At 44.7% G+C, this 20,139-nt stretch overlaps 1 protein-coding gene across 3 annotated transcripts; it reads right to left on the reverse strand.

Annotated features, from left to right (window-relative positions):
- Positions 1 to 1,810: 1,810 nt before the first annotated feature.
- On the reverse strand, positions 1,811 to 12,509 carry CHAMP1 (chromosome alignment maintaining phosphoprotein 1). Of its 3 annotated transcripts, none has more exons than XM_045007059.1 (2): positions 12,250 to 12,509; positions 1,811 to 5,518 (listed from the first exon to the last, which is right to left on the reverse strand). In XM_045007059.1, the coding sequence occupies exon 2, from the start codon at positions 5,452 to 5,454 to the stop codon at positions 2,614 to 2,616; it is 2,841 nt and encodes a 946-aa protein (XP_044862994.1). In that variant the 5' UTR covers positions 5,455 to 5,518; positions 12,250 to 12,509; the 3' UTR covers positions 1,811 to 2,613. The 3 variants fall into 3 exon arrangements, with proteins under 3 accessions (XP_044862994.1, XP_044863002.1, XP_044863012.1); XM_045007067.1 differs by lacking the exon at positions 12,250 to 12,509 and adding an exon at positions 11,754 to 11,902; XM_045007077.1 differs by lacking the exon at positions 12,250 to 12,509 and adding an exon at positions 7,098 to 7,114.
- Positions 12,510 to 20,139: the final 7,630 nt, after the last annotated feature.

Here is a 20,139-nt window from a genome sequence, read left to right on the forward strand (position 1 = left end):
GACTATTTAGAAAAGCTGGACATGCACAAGTCCATGGGGCTGGATCTAATGCATCCAAGGGTGCTGAGGGAGTTGGTTGATGTGATTTCAAAGATAATGGCCAATGGCTCTGCAAACTCGTGGCGATCGGGGGAGGTCCTGGACAATGGGGAAAAGGCAAATATAGTGCCCATATTTTAAAAAGGGAAGAAAGAGAACTTGGGGAACTACAGACCATTCAGCCTCACTTCAGTCCTCGGCAAAATCATGGAGCTGTAACTCAAGGAATCCATTTTGAAGCACTTGGAGGAAAAGAAGGTGATAAGGCACAGTCAACATGGATTCACCAAGGGCAAGTCATGCTTGACCAACCTGATTGCCTTCTGTGATGAGATAACTGGCTCTCTGGATATGGGGAAAGCGGTGGACATCATATATCTTGACGTTAAAGCTTTTGATATGGTCTCCCACAGTATTCTTGCCAGCAAGTTAAAGAAGTATGGGCTGGATGAAGGGACTATAAGGTGGATAGAAAGCTAGCTAGATCATCAGGTAGTGATCAACGGCTCCATGTCTAGTTGACAGCCGGTATCAAGCGGAGTGCCTCAGGGGTTGGTCCTGGGGCCGGTTTTGTTCAACATTTTAATTAATGATCTGGATGATGGGATGAATTGCACCCTCAGCAAGTTTGCAGATGACACTAAGCTGGGGAGAGAGGTAAATATGCTGGAGGGTAGTGATAGGGTCCAGAGTGACCTAGACAAATTGGAGGATTGGGCCAAAAGAAATCTGATGAGGTTCAACAAGGACAAGTGCAGAGTCCTGCACTTAGGAAGGAAGAATCCCATGCACCGCTACAGGGTGGGGACCAACTGGCTAAGCAGCAGTTCTGCAGAAAAGGACCTGAGGATTACAGTGGATGAGAAGCTGGATATGAATAAGCAGTGTGCCCTTGTTGCCAAGAAGGTAACGGTATATTGGGCTGTATTAGGAGCATTGCCAGCAGATCGAGGGAAGTGATTATTCCCCTCTATTCAGCACTGGTGACACCACACCTGGAGTACTGTGTCCAGTTTTGGTCCCCCACTACAGAAGGGATGTGGACAAATTGGAAAGAGTCCAGTGGAGGGCAACGAAAATGATTAGGGGGCTGGGGCACATGATTTACGAGGAGAGGCTGAGGGAACTGGAGTTATTTAGTCTGCAGAAGAGAAGAGTGAGGGGGGATTTGATAGCACCTTCAACTACCTGAAGGGGGGTTCCAAAGAGTATGGAGCTAGGCTTTTCTCAGTGGTGGCAGATGACAGAACAAGAAGCAGTGGTCTCAAGTTGCAGTTGGGGGAGGTCTAGGTTGGATATTAGGAAACAGTTTCACTAGGAGGGTGGTGAAGCACTGGAATGGAATAGAGAGGTGGTGGAATCTCCATCCTTAGAGGTTTTTAAGGCGCAGCTTGACCAAGGCCTGGCTAGGATGATTTAGTCGGGGTTGGTCCTGCTTTGAGCAGGCGATTGGACTAGATGACATCCTGAGATCTCTTCCAATCCTAATATTCTATGATTCTATGAAAGGGATTGGAAATGGAAAATAGTGTATGCGTTCCCTACCATGGTATATTACAAGTATTTTCTTCCTCTTGTATTTAATGCTCCTTTCCAAAGTACAGACATGGGAGTTTAAACTATTTTTGCTTCCATGAGCAGAAAGCTATAATACCTACAGAAAAACTTCAGATTTATTCTGCACTGAATGCTGCTATTCAAAAGTATTTGAGACTACAACATAGTGGACTACCACAGGCTTTTCTTTTAAAGACTAGACAAAAACAATGCCCAGTGTTCAAGTTAGCCTTTTATTAAAAGATTGAAGCATAACATTTTACCAGATACAAGAAATTCAGTTTTCTCTGGCATATCAAAACATCAGCGCCAACAAGAGAAAATTCTGGTTGCTGTATATATATATATATAGTAAATCTGAGATTACTCCATCAATTTAATGTATATTAGCACATGCTTAAAACATAGTCAAAATACAATGTCACAAAATAAGTACCTTGACATTTTTATAGTCAGACAAATAATTCAAAGAGGTGAGAGCAGTGAATTTCCAACAAATGCTACATACTCAATCACAAGCTCATGGAATAATTATTCCAGAAAACCAACATGATTCTTTCATGCCTGATCAATCATTTTCAGTTTCATGGGCTACTAATTTTGAGGCTTTGCTTCACATTTTAAAAAATAAGACATTTGAGAGATGTGAAAAACAAAGTTCAGTCTTCACAGTAATATGATTTGGGTTGTTTGCCACACACACCTCTCTACCTTATTACCTGCATGTTTTACAACAATCTTTACAAAACTAGTTTTCATCCCTGTTTTGGTTTCAGAAATATAGCATCTCTGACGAATAAAGTATGAATTTATTGATGAATAAAACTGGGACATGAACATGTATTTAGAACAACTTTTGAATAATAAATCCTTTCAGTAATACAACTATAAGACAAGTTAAACACAGTACAATAAACCATGCATTTTTGACTTGTCAGATCAGCTAAACTACTTAGCTAACGTACAGCAATACTTACATATTTTAGTAAATTAAACTCATTGAGTATAAGAAAAAAATCACATTTGTTCAAGTGGTTCAAGGCTGTCCAATTGCTTTTTATTTGTATCTTCACTATGACGGCTTTGGCAATGGGTTAAATGTTTCTTAAAGCCTCTGGGAAAATTTGATTCAAAATTACAGCGTGGACATTTAAGCAAACTTTGACCATGAGCAGCAACGTGGTTTTTAAGAAGGGACTCCAAAAGAAAAGCCTTTCCACATATTTTACATTTGTAGGGGCTTTGAACATTATGCTTGTTAACTAAATGATGCAAAACAGCACCTTTTTTCATTGCACGACAGCAACAAATTTTGCAATAATACTTTCCCTTTCCACGCTTCATGTATTTTGCAATCTCTTCTTCTGAGATGAAAGCCTCTTTCTCTTCTGTAAACTGCAGTACACACTGTGGCTGAATGGGAGTAGTTGCATCTATTTTGCTCTCTTTGTTGTAATCGGATGATTCCATATCAAACTGTTCTTGATCACTATTTGATTCTTGTTCCTTTACCTTGACAGAATCCACCTCCGTTTTTCCACATTCGCTGTTATTTACTTCACTATCAGAGGTCTCCTGGTTTTCCTTCTTAGGCTTCTTTGGGGGGCATGAATACAACATATCTTCTAAAGGCTCCTTCACTAAGATTGACTGCTCTTCCTGAGACAATAGATCATCCAGTGTTTTTTGGTCTTCTAAACTCTGAGCTAGGATATCACTCTCATCGGACTCAACAGGCGTCTGGGGCTCAGCAGAAACAACTGAAGCAGGTTTGAGACACTCAGGAAAAAGAACATTTTTCTGGACCTCAGAGGAAACAGAAGGAGCAGGTTTGTGGGGATCAGTAGGAAGAGCATGTTTCTGCACATCAGAGGAAACAGCAGGAGCAGGTTTCTGGGTCTCAGAAAACAGAGCATGCTTCTGGACATCAGGGGAAACACCACATTTCTGCGGCTCAGTAAAGGCTTGTTTTTGTGACTCGGGAGAAACAGCAGGAGCAGGTTTCTGGGACTCAGTGAAGAGGGCATGTTTCTGTGCCTCAGGAGAAACAGCAGGAGCAGGTTTCTGGGACTCAGTGAAGGGGACAGGTTTCTGGATCTCAGGGGAAGCAGCAGGAGAAGCTTTCTGAGACTCTGGGAAGCAAGTATGTTCCTGGACTTCAGGAGAAACAGCCGCAAGTCTCTGGGGCTCTGGGAAAAAGGCCTGTTTCTGGACTTCAGGAGAGAAAGGAACAGGTTTCTGGGACTCAGTAAAGACGATATGTTTCTGGACTTCAGGGGAAACAGTAGGAGCAGACACCTGAGGCTCAGGGAAGAAAGCACGTTTCTGGACCTCAGACAAAGGAGCAGGTGCAGATTTTCGTGGCTCAGAGAAGAGGGCTCTTTTCCGGGATTCAGGGAAGAGGGCCCGTTTCTGTCCCTCAGGGGAAATGGTGGGGGCAGACTTCTGAGTCTCAGAGAAGAAGGTTGACTTCCGGGACTCTGAAGTAAGTTTCCAAGACTCAGGAGACATTGAGGGAGCAGGTTTACGAAGATCAGAAAACAAAGGAGATTTCCAAACTTCAGAGGAAACAGTGTGACTAGGTTTTCGGAGTTCAGGTGAAACAGGGGGAGCAGACATCCAAGTATCAGGAGAAAGAACAGGTTTCCAGCCTTCAGGGTATACAGAGGAGATGGGTTTCCATGGCTCAGACGAAACAAGATTAGATTTCTGGGGTTCAGAGAAGGATGCAGATTTCCAAGGGTCAGGAGCAGGCCTCCGTGGCTCGGGGGAGACCACCGGGGCAGGCCTCCGCGGCTCGGGGGAGACCACCGGGGCAGGCCTCCGCGGCTCGGGGGAGACCACCGGGGCAGGTTTTGGGGGCCAGGGAGAGACAGCGGTGGGAGATTTCTGTAGCTCATGAGAAATAGCAGCGGCAGGCCTCCAGGGCTCAGGAGAAGCAGAGGGAGCAGGCCTCCACGATTCTGGGGAAATTGCAGAAGCAGGCCTGCGGGGCTCAGGAGACAAAGCAGGAGCAGGCCTCCGCGTCTGAGTCATATGCCTGCGGGGCTCCGGAGACACTGCTGGGGAACGTCTGCGGGGTTCAGGGGACACCGCCGGGGAACGCCTGCGGGGCTCAGGGGACACTGCTGGAGCAGGCTTCTGGGGCTCCGGGGACACCACTGGTGAACGCCTTCGAGGCTCAGGGGACACTGCTGGGGCAGGCTTCTGGGGCTCAGGAGACACTGCTGGGGCAGGCTTCTGGGACTCAGGAGACATGGCTGGGGAATGCCTGAGCGGCTCAGGGGACACTGCCGGGGCAGGCTTCTGGGGCTCAGGGGACACTGCCGGGGCAGGCTTCTCAGGTTCAGGGGACACTGCCGGGGCAGGCTTCTCAGGTTCAGGGGACACCGCTGGTTTCTGAAGCTTGGGGGAAATAACTAGGTCAGGTTTTGGGGGTTCAGGGGAAAGGGCAGGTTTGTGTGGTTCAGGGGAAAGGGTAGGTTTGTGTGGTTCAGGGGAAAGGGCAGGTTTGTGAGACTCCCGAATGAGTGTTGTTTTCAGGGATTCAGTCTCAGCTTCTAACTGATTTTTCTGGTCTTCATTCCACTTTTCAGGTACTGCATGTTGTGATGTGATGTGATAATAAACGTTGCAATACATCTTGCTGGTAAAGAAACATTTGTGACAATGGAACAGTTTTGCACTTTTCTGATAAAATATAAGTTTACCTAAACCAGCAGCATCCATTTCATCACAATACTCTGGGTGGATGGTACCCATATGTATTTGTATGTTTTCATAATCTGTCCCTCTGAAACTGCAGTGATCACATTCTAAATGCTCTGATGTTTTACGCAGTATCTGGAACATGTCCATTTTTCTATGGTCCGTTGGAGCTTGCTCAGCACAAGAAGTCTAAAAACAGCAAGCTTCCGTATTCCTGCAATAGAGGTAAAACAGTGCATATTTAGCTCATATAATACAAAATTTACTTTTTAAGTTTTATTCATTTTGAATTAGCTTGATGCACTTCTCCATTTCTAGAATAAAAATTAATCCCTGCTAGATCAAGCCAATCCAGACATTTACAAACCTTCAAGATAGTTACGAAAAGCGTCATCACCATCTGATTCTTTCTTTACACAAAATCCACCTATTTCTCTTACACAGGAAATTGATATCTGAATTTAATAAATTATTTTTCTGTGGGGGGGAATAACTTTTGCATGGCTATAACCTCCTGCATGAAGACATACAAATACAATTTCCCCTAGGCCTGCAAGTCACTGCACAAAGTGGAGTTTGTGCAAGTAATTTAAATTCTATTTCTGTTTACCAGGTGGGTCTGGTTGGTATATATTTATCAGCAGAGGGACTTTGCAAATAAACCACATGCAAGGGACCAATGTAACAAATATTTAGCTCATGGCACCATGTTCATCTGACAAACATTTCTTTGCTTGATATGAAAATACTTATACTACACATTTCATCTGAAAAGTAGACAGCACTTAACAAAAAGTTAATCTTTGCAAAACCACTGTAGGACCATTATCTTCATTTTACAGATTAATAAACTATAATGAGAAATTAACCATCTGGGACAAGGCCACATAAGCATTTCATAAAGCTGTAAACAGAATCATGAGGTCCTGACTCTCAGACAACTGCTCTATTCACTAAACCCTCCTTTCCATACTGTAATTATTTTCATGAAAACACACATTTGTGGCACACAGAATGACTGTAAATTACAAAACCATGCTGCTGTCTGAAGTCTGTCTACCTGATGTTGTTACATTTAGGATTACCAACATTGAAAAAGCAGAGAAAAAAAATTTTTTTTTCATTTTTTGTGCATTTGACAGCCCTCTTTATAGGTGGTTTCTCCAGTATGTATGGGTCTTTCACACAATGGAAGGGAATAAAAATGTTTATAAAATAAAAAACTGACTGTAAACCCAAAACAAACTCACAAAGAGATTAAGACAGATGCAGCAGAATGGGTGACAGGGGCTGGATCACTTGATTACATGATCAATTAATTCCCTCTGGAGCACCTGGCATTGGCCACTGTCAGAAGACAGAATACTAGGCTAGATGGATCTTTGGTCTGACCAGTGGCCAGTATGGCTGTCCTTATGTAACTCATTTAAAAAAAAAAACTGACTAGATTTCAACTGATAGCATCTCCAACAGTGAAAAGTGATAGTGTGATAACAAGCTGTCCAGATAAATTATTGCTGTAAATAGAAGACTCAGTCTAACCACACCCCATCAACAATTTTCACCTGTTTTCATTAGTGCCCTTGTACTGGGCGAGGAATATGTGTGTGGTAGTAAATTATTAATAATATTATTGTTAATATTATTTATTTGTATTGAGGTACTGTCTAGGAGATCCAGTCTGGAAGTAAGGTTGAGTCTCTGCTCTAGGGCTGAGAAAAAAATCCTTCACATATGCACAGAAAAATGGTCACTCAACTGTACACTTCCATATTGAGAAATAATTAATCTACCTAAAAGATGGAAGCTTTTTCTTTTTTCCTGGAAGACATGGCTTTGATTTCCACACATCTTGAAACCACAGAATCTGAACTGGAAACATGGGTTAAAAAAACCTTTGAGATTTTATTATTTATTTTAATCCTTACTATAACTCTGGATAGTCTCACTACCCATACTAAATGTACAATCCTTTTATGAATCCTGCTAAACTGCTGGTTTCAATTATATCTTGTGGCAACAAGTTCCACAGGCTAAATGTACATTATGTTGCTTTTTAATTTTATTGAATACCTTATCCTTTTATTGCGAGAATGGACCCATCTTATCCGCCCTTTTACCCTTTCCATACCACTTATTATACATACCTTTATTATATCCCCCTCTATACTAAACCATCCCAAATCTCTTCAACATCTTTTCATATGGAAGCTCTTCCATACCTCTAATTATTTTGTTGTCTGTCTCTGAGCCTCTCTCTTCCTCCCTTCATGTCCAATCATTTTCAGAATTTCTTGATACATGGCATATTACTAACCATTCTTGGGAGGCTGAATTATTTTATACTTCAATGCATTTTATATTTATAGGAATTTCTGTGGTTTGACACTAGCCTTTGGCTTTCATTGTCTCCCAAATGAAAGCATAAAAATAAGGTGAGTCTGTAACAGACTGGGATCAGAATGCATCAAATTGTGAGCTCCATTTTTTATTGTAACCACCACACTGTGCTACATGCTAAACACGTGCAATGTTGACTAAGTCTATGTCTACATTACAGACATTAGAGTGGCACAACTGTACCACTGCAGCTATGCTGCTGTAAGGTCTCCCATGTAGCCACTCTACACTGATGGCAGAGATCGCTCCCATCAGCATAATTAAACCATACCCAAGGAGCAGCAGTGGACGCAGTGCTATCCACACCAGCGCTTTTGTCAGTGAAACTTATGTAAGGTGTAGTTTTTTCACACCTGACTGACAAAAGTTTTACCAACAAAGGTGCTAGTATAGCCATACCCTCTAAGATAAGTCTATTGTAACATATTCTGAGCCACTATCCTGCCCAGGAGATATCACCTCACTGAAGGACTACCACTGAAGGTATCAGAGCAATCTAGGCCAGTGGTTCTCAAATTTTTGTATTGGTGACCCCTTTCACACAGCAAGCCTGTGAGTGCAACCCCCCTTCTAAATTAAAACCACTTTTTAAAAATATTTAACACTATTTTAAATGCTGGATTTGGGATAGAAGATAACAGTTCTCGACCCTCCACATAATAACTTTGGGACCCCTCTATTTGAAAACCCATGATCGAGGCCCATTAACTTTAACTGTTCTCATCTGCTGATTACTCCCATGGATTTTCTACACTGGACCATCAGCATAGTTAGTAGATCTGCAGCTTTTCAGCCTGGATGCATGACAAAAACAAAGGGGAGTTTGCTTCTTTGAGAAGGGGACCATCCATCGCTACATATAAGAACAACCAGCTAGAGAGAAGGCAAGAGGGACTCTGACTAGCCTAAAACACTGATAAGACCTCACTTACAGCGTGACTAGAAGGGTGTGCATCTCAAGACATCTGTTACTTTGCAAAGATCTGTAACTTTTCTGTTTTCTTAAGAATAAAGTGACGCTAAGAAATTCCTTTGCTAAGCCTGTGATTCTGGCTTCCCTGCCATGTTGTCCCCGATGGGGTTAAACTAGAAGCCAGAGTGCCAACGTGTAAAGGACTGGGGGGCTCGGAAGGTGAGAGGCACTGGTCCCAGGGTCTGGGGTGGCTACACTATGGAGTCCACACAGGGTGGATTGATTTAAATTACCCATTTTAATCATGATTTAAATCAGCAAGCAAGAAACCTTGTTTTATATCATCAATTTTAGTGTTGTTTGTACAAATACATATACTTTTTATTTTCCTAAAGAAAAGTTATCATCATTGGTTGGTAAGTATTAAAACATGTTCATTTCCAACTCAATATAGCCTGTACACTAAATTCAGTATTTCTTTTTCCTAACTAGGTGAATATGCTGTATTTATACATATTTATTTAAGCAATTACATAGCTTAACACATGGTAATTCACAGGTTTTTTTATTTTATGGTAGAAATTGGTGAATGATGCATTTCTTATTTACTATGTGATCAATTTTTTACTTTATATCATATTCTAGATCAGGGGTCGGCAACCGGTGGCTCGCGGCTCGCCAGGGTAAGCACCCTGGCGGGCCGGCCCGGTTTGTTTATCTGCCGCGTCGGCAAGTTCGGCCGATCGCAGCTCCAACTGGCCGCGGTTCGCGGTCCCAGGCCAATGCAGGAGGCAGGAAGCCGCGGCCAGAACATCCCTCGGCTCGCGCCGCTTCCTGCCTCCCGCATTGGCCTGGGACCGCGAACCGCGGCCAGTGGGAGCCGCGATCGGCCGAACTTGCCGACGCGGCAGATAAACAAACCGGGCCGGCCCGCCAGGGTGCTTACCCTGGCGAGCCGCAAGCCACCGGCTGCCGACCCCTGTTCTAGATAGAAAGAAATTGGAATTCAATTAAAAAGGTACAAAATATCATTTTGAATTTGTTTTTATTAAATAAAACTATCTTAGAGTTACTGACTACAAAAGAAAAATATTTATCAAGACATGTTTTGCCTTTAAAATTGATTATTTTAAAAAGAAAGTATTATATCATGGAAATAATTAGGGCTTCTAGGCACTACGGTAATACAAATAATTTTCTGTAGTTAGTGAACTGATTATTTCTGATCAATGTGTCTTTCAAAATTTTAGAACTAGTAGATCTCATCTTCTCATCTAGTTTTTAGTCACAGAGCGGAAGAGGAAAACAAGCTGTTGGGTTTTTGCTTTGTTTTTTTAAACTCTTAATGAGTTTCTTAACTTTGAATGAACTAGTTATTGAACTGAACTAACTGAATAAAGTGAAATGAAGAAATATTCCTGCTTCACCTACAAAAGAGGCTACTGTTGTCAAAAGCTGGTTTATCATCTCAGTATACTCTGGTTCCAGGTTCTTCACCAGGGGCTTCCACTAGTTCAGTGGTTTGACTTTAAAATTTTGCCACCAAACGTATTGTTTGATTTTTTTTTAATTTAAACAATTTTAATAGATTATAGTAAATTTAGGCTTAGCATAGATAGACAATTTCAAATTTAAATATATTTATTTTAAAGAGAAAAATATATTTAACAAATAAAAATATGATTTAAATAAAAAAAACAGTCCCTGTGATGCTCTTTTTCAAGTATATTACATGAGGATATTGAATTGGCTGAAAATTCATCCCAAGCCAGACAATTAGTTTTCAGAAACATTTATAATATAATTAACAACAACATTTTCTTGGTAATATAAGGCTTAGAATCTAAGTTTAGCAAAAAATCAGATTCATTTAGCTGTAAAGATAGTTAAATTGGAAAGAAAAATTAAATTGGCAAAATCCATCTATAATCACATCTGAACATATTCTCCTGAACTCTTATCTCTCTTACTTTATTGCATCTTAATTTCTTTCCTTACTGACTTTTCTAACTCTTTTCCTTAAGATCTCCCAAAGTCACTGCTACTCAGGCACCTGCACCAACTACTATATGGTACTGCTACCCACCTTCACAGATGTATCAAAAAGTGTGCACAAATCACACACAAACCATTTCAGGATCTACTTCTAAAATACCATTCAATAGACTTGCTCGCACCTTCCTCATATACCTAAAAAAAATTCCAGACATGGCCAAACAGTGGCTCATGAGCCATATGTGGCTTTTTTACAGTTAAAGTGAGTCTCTCACAGCCCATGCCACCTCCACTCCTTCACTTACCAGACTGTGTGGGGATGGGGAAGAGGGGCCTCAGGGCATCTGCCCTACAGTGGGGTGGTTGGATTATCATTAGGGGCTTCTGCCCTCTGGAGAGGGGGGAACTAAGGGCTTTAGCTCTACAAGGTGATGTCAGGGCAGAAGCGCAGCAGTCACTGCCCCACAGGGCAGGTTGTGTGTTTCTTGCAGCTCTTGAACTTCTGAAGATTATTGTATGTGGCTTGGAAGGTCAGTAAATTTGGCCTCACCGACATAAAAAAAAACAATTACTACTCTGAATAGGTTAATTTGCACCCTTCCATAAGAAACTCATGGGATTATATAGCCCAGTGGTCAGCAATGAGCTGATTTACTGTGGCACGCTGCTGCCGGCCTGGGGTCCCCGCCACTGGCCCCGCTCAACCCGCTGCTGGCCTGGATGCACAGCACCTCGGGCCGGCAGCAGGCTGAGCGGGGCCGGCGGCCAGGACCCCAACTGGCAGGGGCCAGCAGAAGAACCCCAGATTGCCAGCCTGGGGTCCCAGCCACCAGCCCCGCTCAGCCTGCGGTTCCATCCGCCAGCCCATGTAAATGTAAAATCAATTACTGGCACGCAAAACCTTAAATTACCAGGAATAAATGAAGATTTGGCACACCACTACTGAAAGGTTGCTGACACCTGAGACAGCCCATCAAGTTGATTCTAATAACAAGTGACAGGGACAGTCCCTTAAAAATTGCATGCTGTAGAAAAACTCCTTTATTTGAGAAAACATTATCCTAGATTATTAAAAAATGAAGGGAAGTTTGCAATTCAGTTAACCTGTCTCTATTTCTGGCAGCTATTTTTGTTTGCTTACTTTTCTCGCCACTGGGGCAATGAAATCGGCTGCACGCCCAGGTCTCAGTACCGCGCGGCGCGGGTTTCAAAGGCTGCTGGTTCCAGTAACTACAGCTTTCACCATTTGTTTTCTTTAGTATTTTGATTCCGCGTTTTCTATTGCCGTAAACCTCAGTATAAACCTGGGGGCGGGGTTTACACATATAAAGGCCGGGACCAAAATCCCACTGGGGGGAGGGGGGAGGAGTTCACGCCCCCGCACGGGGGCAGCCCCCTCGCACTTCCGGCTGGGGCCCGACCGGGGGCGTGCGGGGGGAGGGGATCCCGCAGCCCCGAAGAGCGGGGGAGGGGCCTGAGCGCGAGTCTCACCGGCAGCGACCGGCCCCGAGCACTTTACGGGGGGAGGGCGGGGTCTCCAGCGAGAACGGCCCCAGCACGGGGAGGCCTCGGTCCCGCTCCCGCCCGGAGATGGTTTCCCCCCACACACACCCCCGCCCTGTCCCGGCCGGACTCACCGCGGCGGCGCCGCCGCAAGGGGCCGGGGCGTCTCTCGATATCGTTGTTCCCGCCGCTCCGGTCGGGCGGGGGCTCCGCGCGCGGGCAGACCGCGGGGTGGGCGCGGCCCCTCCAATGGCGGCGGCGGCTGCCGGCCGGGCTGAGGGGGCGGGGGGGAAGAACAGGGGGGCGCGCGGCCAAACGGCGGAGGCTTTGTCGGGTCTCCGGCCCTTCCCGCTGCCCCACCGGAAACGCCGCCGCTGTCTCTGCCCCGCCCCCCGCCGCGCGAGACCGCAGGCGCCCCCCGGGAACGTGCCGCTGCCTTGTGGTGTTGTGCGCGCGCGCGGCGAGGCGGGGGAGGGGGCGGGGCGATGAGACCGTTACGGCTGGAGCGCGGAGCGGGGGCAGTTCGGGTGGGGAGAGAACGGGGGGGGGCGGCTGTTGCGGCAGGGAGGCCCCGTTCGGGGGAGCGCGTGCAAGGCGGGGGCAGGTGCCGCGCGTGCAGCAGCCGGGCAGGGCCCGATCCAGCGCCTCTTGGCGCCAAAGCCCCCGGCTGGGGTGGGAACCGGCTTGTGCCTAGTGAGGGGCCCTGGTGATGTGATTCGCGGGAAGGTGGCCCCTGTCATGGGTGGGAAAGGAGCATCTGTTACACACCCCCAGGCGGTGCCAGTGCCCCACTCACTGCTCCCCTCTCCCCGCACCCATCCTTCACATTCTGGGGTTCTTGCTCCCGCCCCAAAAGCTCCCCGAGGCACTGGCTACATTGGGAGTGTCCCCTGGTTTCCAATTGGGCTACGCACTACGGTTGCGACTCCAGGCTTTGCTCGCCTACGGGTGGTGTTTGCACAATCTCATATGCCAATGGCTAGAACTGGTGCAAACTCCCAAAGCAGACAAGGCTGGAGACCCAGTGTGATACTTAACTGGCTAATGTGGGTTTGGCTTTTGTTTTTGACAGAGGACTTGAAAACAAAACTTAGAATGTGTGATAATGGTCGGCCAGTTGCCAGCTCAGGCCAAGGTCCCCAGGTCTCAACTGAACACTGACTAAATAGCTGGCATTAATCTGGCTCACCTTTGTGTTAGTATTGTTAAAATAGGTGTTTGTGTTTAGTCTTTATTGAATGCATGTGAGTTGCTGCAAGAGACATCAAGGGTACAAGAGCAAACTATCCCACTGCAATGGAAAGATAGAAAGTATGGCAAGAGACCACCCTGGCTTAACCAGAAGATCTTCAATGAGCTAGCAACCAAAAAAGAATCCTATGAAGAGTGGAAACTAGGTGAAATTACAAGGGATGAATATAAACAAATAACATAAGTATATAGGGACAAAATTAGAAAGGCCAAGGCTCAAAAGGAGATAAAACTAGCTAGAGACATAAAGGGTAACAAGAAAACATTCTACAAATACATTAGATGCAAGGGGGAGACCAAAGACAGGCTAGGCCCATTACTCAATGGGGCGGGGGGAATAATAACAGAAAATGGCAGAGGTGCTTACTGATGTCTTCGTTTTGGTTCTTACCAAGAAGGTAGGTGGGGTTTAGACCATAGTGAATGCCAGTAAAGTGCCACTTCTCTCCAGCCAGCTTTGAAGGGGAAAGTGCCGCTTCTCTCCAGCCGCTGGCTGCGCGGCTGCCCCTGCTCCTCCTGAGTCCTCCGGTCCGTGCTCACAGGGCCGCATACTGAAAGGGGCTTTAGAGCTGCAGGCCCTCAAGCCCTGCCTGCCGAGGGGGGGAGCTTCCTCCCTCCCAGAAAGTCCTAAGCACTGCCAAACAGCTGTTTGGTGGCGGGGGAAGCGCTGGGAGGAAGGGAGGGGAGGAGGTGGAGAAGAGGAACTTGTGCAATGCTCCCTTGTAAAGTCAGCCAAATGACATTATAAGGGAGCATTGCACAACTTTAAACAAGTATGTTCCCTAATGCAGCAGCGATGCAACTTCAAAACAATATTAAGCGGGAGGATGGTAATTGAGGAGTTACTGTATATTGCTGTGATTCTTGGTGTAAGGCACCATCTAACATCTGGATGGTGAGATAGATCAGAGTACCTAAGGGTACTGCCTGTGACTCCATGTTTAGGCTGTTATAGTGCCCACGGAGTTTACACTTGATAATTGGTGGGCAAAATCTAAATATAGATCTCAAAACCAATTTGGGCTTTGTTTCCTGGGTCTTAACAGTCTGCCCTGAGATTGGTACTCATGCTTATGAGTCACGGCAGGCAGCTTTACAGAATGAAAGGCTGGTTTTCAGCTCTAACTGGAGTCTTCATGACATTACTGGATATGAACTAGTTTGCCAGGGATGTCTGTCACAACAAAATGGTTCCCACGGCATTGGAATATCATTGTGATTTAGAAGGCAAATGTTCATGAAGAGAGGTCAGTAAACCTGCAGTTGCTTGTCTGCTTTCTTTCTTGACCCCCCACAAAGCTTGTCCATCACACACTTTAGTCTTCTGGTGGGTTGTCATGATGGGATGACAGGCAGTAAGCTTGGATTGTACAGTGGCTTTTAGTTTAAACAGAAATTGTATTTGTGTTAATTCTTTGCTTTTTGCTAGGGAATGCAATGTTGGAAACATATGAGCATATAAGCATAAAAGGGAAAGAAACGGAACAGTAACAAGACAAATTCCATCTCTGATTATCATTTGATCTTGAATCTCTATCCCTCTCCTTTTCTTCTTGAGCATCTTTTCAACAGAATGCTCTGACCTCTCAAGGTTCACCAGCTTCCCTTCTTTCTTCACCAAGGAGTAGATTGGGGTTTCTCAAACTGGGAGTTGTGACCCCTCAGGGGGTTGCAAAGTTATTACGTCAGCCTCCACCCCCAAAACCTGCTTCGCCTCGAGCATTTATTATAGAGTTAAATATAAAAAATGTGTTTTTAATTTATAAGGGGGGGGTGTCGCACTCTGAGGCTTGCTGTGTGAAAGGGGTCACCAGTACAAAAGCTTGAGAACCACTGGGGTAGATGTTATTTAGTCACCCATGGCCCAGGCTGGGAGTTAGCTGGTACAGGCTGGTTCAGCATACCAGTCTGTTTGGGGCTGCTTTTTTATTCTCCAGAATTTAAGCTTTCATTTAAAAAAAAAAAAAGGAAATCTCTACCTGTTATGGTTGCTGAGATACACTTGGTCATATTCTCAAATCTAACTGATTTAATGACATCTGCCTGCTTTTTCAGAGCCTTTACCAATAATTCAGAAAGATGTAATCTGCCCTCTACATCTTAATAGGCACTAACTCTGATACCAATTGATGACAATGTTGGCATTTAAAATATTGTAAGGGGCTTCCTTTTCCCCACGGGCTGGGTTGCAGGTTGAGAAAGAAGCTGGGCGACTGGGAAATTGGAACAAACTGTTCTTGTGAGTGGTTCTGCTGGTCACTAGTTTTAGGGGTAGTAAACACAGCTGTGTTAGGGCTCTGACAGTATTAAAGTTTGTTGGATTTTTAGATAAAGTGGTCTCAGTTAATTCCTTTGGTACTCAGACAGTACAGTATTAACTATTTCACTGGTCATCAAAAGAGCTATGAGTGGAGATATAGGATTATACTGTAATATGAAGATCTGCACACTCTATTGTGAGTGCTAGGCACTCATTTCGTTGCCTCAAGAGAGTGGGCTTGGGAGAATACCAACACTTTTTCCCACCCCCCAATCAAGACGGAACCAAATTGAAAGAGCCTGGCAGAGTCCACCAGGATGTCAGTGGAGCATGCCTCACTGGGAGTCTGACCACACCCCCCCCCCCCCAAAAAGAGAGAACCAAGCTAAAGAAGCCCAATGGAATATATGAGCCTCCCTGAAGTGAAGCCAAGCCCAAGAAGACCTGAGAGCATGTATGGTCATATTTTCAAACTAAACTACTTTGAGTGGCATCTCATGTAGGTGGATCCTATTCTGTGGTGGATCTTGGAAGAGTACCACCATCTCTTCATCCCCAAATCTGACCTCCTTCCCATTACTACTGCTGAATTTTTTAGGGTCCTTTCTCATGGCTACTGCTTAACACATGATGTTAAGCCTTCTATCTTTAATAGCTGAAACATGCAGGAAAACTGCAAGTTACAAAACCTGTTTAATATATAATCCTTTGTTTATATAATTTAAAATATTAACAGGGTTAGTAAAGAAGTGAAAAACAAAGATAGTCCCAGAGAGTGGGAATCAATTTATAAATCAAAGGAAAAGAGAAAATAATGGAGGCCAATTTTTCCCAGATTTCATCAAAAAGGTAGCCTTTTATCTGAACTTCAACATATGGTCTAGGCATAAGATAAGCAAAACTAATTTGCATCTTACAACAGAAAATGCTTTTTCTAACAAACACTGCTTGACATATAAAATCATAGAATATCAGGGTTGGAAGAGACCTCAGGAGGTCATCTAGTCCAACCCCCTCCTCAAAGCAGGATCAATCCCAACTAAATCATTACAGCCAGGGCTTTGTCAAGCCAGGTCTTAAAAACCTCTACGGAAGGAGATTCCACCACCTCCCTAGGTAACCCATTCCAGTACTTCACTGTCCGCCCAGTGAAATAGTTTTTCCTAATATCCAACCTAGACATCCCACACTGCAACTTGAGATCATTGCTCCTTGTTCTGTCATCTGCCACCACTGAGAACAGCCTAGCTCCATCCTCTTTGGAATCCCCCTTTCAGGTAGTTGAAGGCTACTATCAAATCCCGCCTCACTCTTCTCTTCTGCAGACTAAATAACCCCAGTTCCCTCAGCCTCTCCTCATACGTCATGTGCCCCAGCACCCTAATCATTTCCATTGCCCTCCATGGAACTATCTCCAATTTGTCCACATCCTTTCTGTTGTGAGGGCCCGAAAACTGGATGCTTCCCATACTGTGCTGTCCCCTGTAGCAGTCTGGGAGCTGACCTAGTCTGTGAAGATCGAGGCAAAAAATGTTTTATATGGCTTCATTTAATTACAACAGGTTCTTGTCATAGTCTTAAAATCCTCCCTCTCTGGTCCAACATCTTTAGGAGTCCCTTTCTCTTCCTGGACCATCAGTATTTTTTTGACTGTGGCCATTAAACCCCATTAGTCATTTAGGGGACTACTTGAAAAGACCACTGTGTTCAGCACAAAAAAGCTGTGACTCCCTTTTAGGTACAAGTATGCTATTGTGACGATAGTGAAACCTAGTCCTGCTTCCTCTGTTAACATAATATGGATAACAAAAGGAACGTATAATGCGCTAGCTAGTGTGCATGTTTATGCCACCCATTCTGCTACATGGAAAGTCAGAACTGTTCAAAACGGTGATAGTCTCCCTCTAGTGGTTGGTCACTCAAAAGCAGCAACCTAAACATGACATCTACCTTTATCATGATGAGTGAAGACAATAGTTTAAAAAATGATATGTTAGTAGTTACTTGTCTGTAATATTAAAAGAAAAATTGTCTTTATTCAGAAAGTCTCAGATTTTTCTATAGAGGGTTTATTGGTGAGCCTTAATACACATTAATACTACTACAGCTAAGTAGTGGAATGTCTGGTTTCTCCTTCAAGTGATTCTGCACATATACTGTAGGCATATATGTATATACTGTAGTGCTCCCAATGCACTCATATCAGACTTTTGCCAGCAGTATCGCTAGGCAGCTCATGCACCCCTACTCTCCTCATGCATTGAGACAAGGCCATGAAAGGGGCATGTCTGGCACCTCCTTCTCAGTTCCTTCTGGCTTCCCATGACAAAAGCCAGAGCTGTCCATAGCTGTTTGCTTCAGTTATCCAGTATTTTCTAAAAAGCTTTTTCAATATAGTATCATAGACAGGCACTGTAAGTGTCCTGTTACTAAGATCTTTGCAGTACCGACGGATCCTGCTGCTTCTTAGCTTTACCCTCCAGCTGGGGGGCCTTCGGTATCAGTTCCGTGGGATCTGCTCATGACATCTTACCTGACCTGGTGTGGCTTAGGGAAGGATCGTGTCTCTTATGAGCAGCCCTCTGCAGGGATCTGCTCTTGTGCCCAAGGAAGTGTGTCTTACTCTTGGGGTGAGGCTTGTCCTTGGGCTTCTGTGGCTCATGCTCAGAGGGGCACTGCCTGTCTGTGGAGGCCGTTGTACAGAGCTGACTCCTTGGCCAGGATCAGAGTGTCTCTGGGGTGTCATTTCCATCAAGAACTTGCGGAGACGGAGTTCATGGGTCTCTCTGGTTCTAGGGGAAAAGGACTTACACTTCACCGAGATGTGTGTTTCTCCCAGACAGTATAGGCACCATTGATGCTCATTACTGACAGAAAAGGAACAAGGGCAGGAGATGCAGTTCTTGAAGCCTGGGATCCTGGGCATAGTCCCCAGGAGATGAGGGGTTGAGTCACCCAACTGGGAAGGGACTATACTACAACTGCATTAACTATTCTAAGTAAACTATAAATGAAGTATAAAACTATTTACAATAGTGTAAGGCAACTCTTTTATCTAGGTAAGAGTGAAGGAGGAATAGGGGTTCCAACTTAGGCCATGTGGCGGTAAGAGGGAACTGGAGTGGCAATGACCCGCTCTTCCTCTTATCCCTTGATCAGGAGAATGAGGAGACATACTACACACATGTGGATCAATGGACACAGCTTGGAGACAACTTCTGGATACTTGTAAGAGAACTGATATAAAGTCACCTGCCATGCAATATATATGTGCACAATCACATGAAGGAGAACAAACAGTTACTTACCTACAATAACTGTTGTTTTTCAAGATGTATCATGCACACATACATTCCATGCCACCTTCCCTGGCAATTGGGGCAGTAATTTTACTAGCAGTGAGAAGGAACAGAGAGGAACCTGATAGACACCGGACACACCCCTTTTATGGCCTCAGCTCAATGCATGAGAAGAGCTGAGGCCCATCTGCTTCTTAATGGCACTGCTGGCTGTGGTATTCCAATAATGTGAAAACTCAGGTTTAAATGCAAACAAGAACAAACTTTTATTCCAGGGGTCTGATGGGCACTCTAGGTGTCTCCATGATCCTCTCAGGGCTCCTCCTCCTCCTCCCTTTCTCGGCTCCAATTACTGATTTCTTAAAAGAGCCATGCCTCATAAGCAGACATTCCCAAATACTACATTTCCCCCTCCAAACGCTTTTGTTTGTATACAACCATACAATAACACATTATACAATTTAAACCTTCAAAATTCCAGTAATTCCTCTGTATATTACACCACAAAGTCCTTCAACCAACTTGGTGGCCCACAGGACCGTAAAGGTCTATGCATCACCCTTGGGACACCCACAGCTGGCAGAAGTGGCAGTGGAAGCAAAATTAGAGCCTCTAACAGAACAGGCAAAACTTTCTGTTGGGGAAGGCAGTACCACTTCAGCTGCTGATGAAGCAACAGGTGTTTCCAGACCCATCTCACCTGTGATGGCCTCCCATCATGGACTAAATTACTGATATGCCAATGGGACCCATCATGCAATTCATATGTTACCACTCCCAGACGCCGGGAAACCTACATTGAAATTGAAAGCTGTCACCCCAACTTGACTCCCCTGCGTGGCCTGCATACATGTACCCATTACCCCACTGCCAGGGTCTTCACCCTAGCCCTCTCCTTGTCATCGGTGCAACCTTTGGAGTATGCCTGATACTTCTGTACATGGTTATGAACCTCCCATGGACCTATATTCTTGGGATCCTTAAGAAGGGGGTGTAATAAGTCTAATGATAAGCATTTCTCTCACCTCAGCAGCAGCAAAGCTCTCTCAAGAACAGCCCATTAATGCTGTAATACTGAGCAGAGAGCATGCAGAAGGGGCAAACCCTGGAACAGATGGGCCTGAAGTGAGGTCTTCAATGTAAGATTAAATCTTTCTACATCTCTTTTAGCCTAAGGGTGGTATCTGGGAGTAAAACTATGAATATGAAGGGGT

This window comes from Mauremys mutica, chromosome 1 (assembly GCF_020497125.1).
Source record: "Mauremys mutica isolate MM-2020 ecotype Southern chromosome 1, ASM2049712v1, whole genome shotgun sequence".
Classification (NCBI taxonomy): Eukaryota; Metazoa; Chordata; order Testudines; family Geoemydidae; genus Mauremys; species Mauremys mutica.

Bases quoted from the DNA above. Each gene is read 5' to 3' on its own strand.
- CHAMP1 (XM_045007059.1), bottom strand. From the start codon at position 5,454: ATGGACATGTTCCAGATACTGCGTAAAACATCAGAGCATTTAGAATGT.